This window comes from Corticium candelabrum, chromosome 13 (assembly GCF_963422355.1).
Source record: "Corticium candelabrum chromosome 13, ooCorCand1.1, whole genome shotgun sequence".
NCBI lineage: Eukaryota > Metazoa > Porifera > Homoscleromorpha > Homosclerophorida > Plakinidae > Corticium > Corticium candelabrum.
In genome coordinates, this window is record NC_085097.1 from 3,107,501 (window position 1) to 3,112,500 (window position 5,000).

Sequence of the window (5,000 nt, forward strand, 5' to 3'; positions counted from 1 at the left end):
GTGTGCGTGCCGATTTCGGTTGCGAACGGACAAAAGACGTGGCCACCAAACACGAACACACACACACACACACACACACACACACACACACACACACACACACACACAGACAATTTGAGCTTTACATATTTTGTGTATATATATATATATACCAATAGTTTGATAGAGAGCCATATAGCACCACTCCCCTTTCTGTTGTGCGACCGGGATTAGAAGCCTCGCTACGCTCGGCAACAATTATATTTTTATCACCAGGAATGATTTAAAGTAGCTACTCCAATGTATACTGTAATTTTAGGATAATAGAGCATCATTTCTAGTAGATGGCTAATGCAGTTCCCGCCAGTTTGTAGCATTTATTTAAAATTAGCGTAAAACGTCGAATGTTTATAATCAATTATGTAAAAGGGGCCAAGCGAACATACTGGTTTGTGAACAAAAATGCATATTGGCCAACGCTTTAGTGAAACTGGTTGGAGTAAATAAAAGTGTGCAGTAACTGAAAGAACAGTGAAATGCCAATTGCTATGATTTTTCTTTTTTATTGACGAATTTACATTCACTCACTTAATGCATAACACCACAACTCAGACAAATTCTAACATCAGTTGAAGATGGTTGAGAAGGATGAGGTCCGTCATTAGATGGTTGAGAAGGAGGAGGTCGGTCATAAACATAAAAATTTGCCAAGACACCTAGAGACGAATATTTATAACTTATATAACTTTAAAGTTTTATATAATTTTATGAATTTATAGATAAAACATTATACAAGACAATAAATTTTTTTACCGGACTTGTCGACACCTGAAGAGAATAATGTTAAACCGACTAAAGATCTCTCTGCACTGGCTCGAGATAATTTGTCTAAACAGATGAAGATTAAGATTTCACAGCAATTAAACAACAATAAACATTTGTAGATATTAATCTTAAAATATACAAAACGTAACAACCTTAAATCTTGAATATTGAAATTGTTAAATACTACTGGTCATAAAATTAAAAACAAACGTGTTGTATTTTGAAATCTATCTGCGAACCCGTTGAAATTGTGTATTGATATTAACACAAAGATGCGACAACTGTAAGTTTTAACTTGAATTACCCTAAAGATAAAAGTGTTGGGAATAAAATTATTGCACCATATATATATGTATGTATATATATATATACCGCTCATAAGTTTTTCTTGCGCATGCTCAGTACCAAAACTTGTGCCAGCCTTGTGCACACGCACTGCAGCGGCGAAGCAAGAATCCAAGATTTGGGGCCACACTATAAAATTTTCTCATATCTGTATTTCTACTTTTATTTAACCGTTTATTATTTCACTATTTAATTAATCTTAAATTTCTTCTGTTTTTGTCTACTGCGGCAAACCTGTCGTATACAGCTGCTTCAAAGTCTATCTTACTAGACATATCCCTTTCTATGCCAGTCCTCGGGTTAGGTCTTCAATCTTTTCAAACATGAAAACGAATGCTCGCATGACGTGTAGAGACACGTACCTAATGTCAACACTACTTTTAAGACTATGAGCAGGTCTACGACAGTCTAACTTCCTCCACTGGCAAGAGATGGTATAACACGTCAGAGGGAGATTTTAATTTCTGTTTGGTCTTTTGATAATGTGCTCCAGACTCCGCCTGAAATGGCACCATTCCATAATTAAGACTATAATGCTTAGCCAAAGGCTCCACAACTTTTACGTTAAGAAAAGAAAATGATCTTGGGCTACACGCACTACAGCTGCCGTCATCAAAGACCGACTTTCGACTAAAAAACGTCGGTTGAATTTACTATAATTATCTGACCAAGTGTTGTGTTGTAAATTGAAATGCGATAATAGTCATCGTTGTCTCTAGAATCTTCTTCATTTCTTCGTGCTCCTGTTCTTTTCATTACAACCAACTCATCCATATGAGTAAGTTGTTGTAATCTGCAACGTGGTCTAGCGACTTCAATAGAAACACCAGTGTCTTTCGGCGTATTTATTTAAATAAAAGCGATTTAATTAGTATTACTGTAATCAGCATCATTATCATCATTGTCATTGGCATTATTAATCACTAATGGCTAGATAATCCTAAAATTTAAAATCATTGGTTGCAATTTGCAAACTATAGAGTCAAATTTTATAAAGTAGCGACATTTGAGGGGCACGTGCCCCCATCATCCCTACTAGCCACGCCACTGCGCACAAGCTGTTGACCCAGGTAACTCTAGCCACATGTACAATGTGTCAGCTAGTGTTCGTGCCACCTGCATCTGCTAGTGGCAGTCTATCCACCAGCGACATATATAGCAGATGCCAACGGAGAGGTGGACGGAAAAGATTTGTTATCACAGAAATTAATTGCGCACTAATAGTTAATATTTTCCAAAATCGAAGTTCGGACGACTATATTTTCGCACATCTTTTCCTTCAGGGTATCACGAGAAATATAGTTTGTCCTGTAGACTGTCTAGTTAAACTTGCAACACTCACCCACCCATCCGCCCGCCGCCCACCCGCCCGCCCGCCCGCACACACACACACACACACACACACACACAGAGACACACACACACACACACACACACACACACACACACACACACACACACAGACACGCATGCAGGCAGGAACACACGCACGCACGCACGCACGCACGCACGCAAACAAACACACACACACACAAACACACACACACACACACACACAAACACACACACACACACACACACACACACACACACACACACACACACACACACACACACAGAACTGGTTCACATAACGCATTGCGCTTTCTAAAGGAATAAGATAAGAATAGAGTCATTAGGAGGTAAAATACCACCATGTTGTGGCATGTAAACATATTTGTTGAATTTCACTTTATACCTTGTGTGTACAAATTTTGTATATACTACTGGTAGAAACCGCAAAAATTAACAGTTTATACAACGTCAAATTTTACTATTAGAAGATTTAACGTTAACCTTACCTTCTACCGAATACAACAATTCATTGCTATATTCTACAAGTTCTGAGGTCACAGCAGTCGTACTCTCTAGACGAATCAGATGAGAATATAAGTATTTGGCAGTAAAATATTATATATATATTTATAGATAGATATAGATATATATATTTCTCATATATTTACAGGTCCAACCAAGACCACCTCTACTTTTCAGTGCTAATCTGGTTATTAACATTCTTGCATAAATATATATCGACATGATGCGATGCTCTAACGTACTGAGCAAAGCGTTCAATTTTGCAAAAACCGTTTATCTAACCTTCATTATTGTCGTCCGATACATATTCCACTACCGCAACAGGCGTACGAGAAGAGATGCTAAACACAAACGATTTTGCAAGAAATATGGTTTTTCTTAACAACAATCAAGAAGCTACCTTGAAGTGTGCACCAATTGAAGCTGCGCGTAAAGTAATGCCATGTATTCGTATGTCAATGATATGAATTGCGTAACAGTTTTCCGCGTAGTCGTACAATTGCATATATCATTTAAAGCTTGGTAATTCAAGATAGATTTTCTTGCAATGTACAATTGCATGAATTACAACGTTAGCATTCAGTTGAGTAGATTTAGAAATTGGATCGGCAGGTATGACGTATATATGCCTGAATCAATTATTTGGATAATTGACGTTGCTCTATTAGTCTGATGTTTGAAAGTTTCTGCTATCACTATGGTATTATATATGTATGTATGTATGTATGTATGTATGTGTATATATATATACATACATACATACATGCATACATATATAAACGAAATTGCCAAATTTTATCAATTTGCAAAGAATACAGTTTACCATTATCTAGAGAATCATATTCAAGTATAGTGCTATAGGACACTGATACAGCAATGCTGCTGCACAGATTTAAGAGACAGCAGGTAGATGACTCGGATTCTTCCGCAATTGCGGATGATCACGATTCCGCGTGCTGTTTTGGACGCCATGGTGTTTCGCGTTTTTGGTGCACGTGGTCGCAAATATCAGGGAGAGAGGAAATGGCGTGGGGCCTGGTAGCCCGTGGGGACACAAAGTGCACGACAGCGTATGTCACAGTTAGCAGGAGGAGAAACATTCTCCAAACTAGACCTGATGCGAGTATACCACCAGTTACGTCTGGAAGAACAGTCCTAAGAATTGGCAAACATTAACACGCATAAAGGACTGTTTCGTTACCACTGGTTACTGTTTGGAATAGCCTCGACACCAGCTATATTGTAGAGGATCATGGAAGGCTTGTTGAAAGACATGTCGTGCGTTGTGGTGGCTTAACCTTGCCGATATCTTGATAACGTGAAAGAGTCAGACTGAGCACTTGGAGCACTTCGGAGGAGTTTTGAAGAAACTAAGAGAAACCGGGTTGAGATTAAACAAGATAAGTGTCAGTTCATGGAGGACTCTATTACACCCCATGGAGGAAACAGCGAGGGCCATTCGAGATGGACTGATACCACGAGGAGTATCAGAGTTGAAGGCATACCTTAGAATCCTGAACTACTACAGCAAGTTGCTTCCAGGTCGAGCGACAGTGTTGGCACCTCTGCATGCCCTTTTACAGAAGGGACCACCATGGAAATGGTCAGAGGATGAAGACAAGACTTTCCAGTAATCGAAAAGATTGTTGGCATCTTCTCGAGCACTGGTACACTACAATGCCAAGTTACCACTGTTGCTGGCATGTGATGCCTCATCTTTTGGACTAGGTGCCGTTTTGCCGTACAGGCTTGAAAATAGAAATGGACATGCTATTGCGTTTGCATCGGGATCGCTGTCGGCAGCTAACAAAACCTATTGATAATGTGACCGTAACGGGCTGCAATCGTGTTTGGAATTTCAAAATTTCACCGTTATGTCTATGGCCGACACTTTGAACTTTTGGTTGATCACAAACCACAGAAGGAACTGCTTGGGGAAGGCGAAGCATTGCAGTGACAGCTTTAGCACGAATTCAACGATGGGCGCTACTATT

General features: G+C 39.2%; 1 protein-coding gene across 2 annotated transcripts in view; it reads right to left on the reverse strand.

The window, feature by feature from the left end:
• Nucleotides 1-369: 369 nt before the first annotated feature.
• LOC134188895 (uncharacterized) overlaps nucleotides 370-5,000 on the reverse strand; it is a 5,354-nt gene continuing 723 nt past the window's right edge. Inside the window, exons 1-6 of one of the 2 annotated variants that reach the window (XM_062657100.1) lie at nucleotides 3,407-5,000; nucleotides 3,289-3,347; nucleotides 2,991-3,056; nucleotides 793-867; nucleotides 568-695; nucleotides 370-499 (exon numbers count right to left, since the gene is read on the reverse strand). The exon at nucleotides 3,407-5,000 is cut by the window's right edge and continues 723 nt beyond it. In XM_062657100.1, the coding sequence (XP_062513084.1) occupies nucleotides 568-695; nucleotides 793-867; nucleotides 2,991-3,056; nucleotides 3,289-3,347; nucleotides 3,407-3,567 (489 nt within the window). In that variant the 5' untranslated portion in view covers nucleotides 3,568-5,000 and the 3' untranslated portion in view covers nucleotides 370-499. Of the gene's footprint in view, nucleotides 500-529; nucleotides 696-792; nucleotides 868-2,990; nucleotides 3,057-3,288; nucleotides 3,348-3,406 lie in introns of those variants that run through there. The other variant, XM_062657099.1, reaches the window with a different exon arrangement.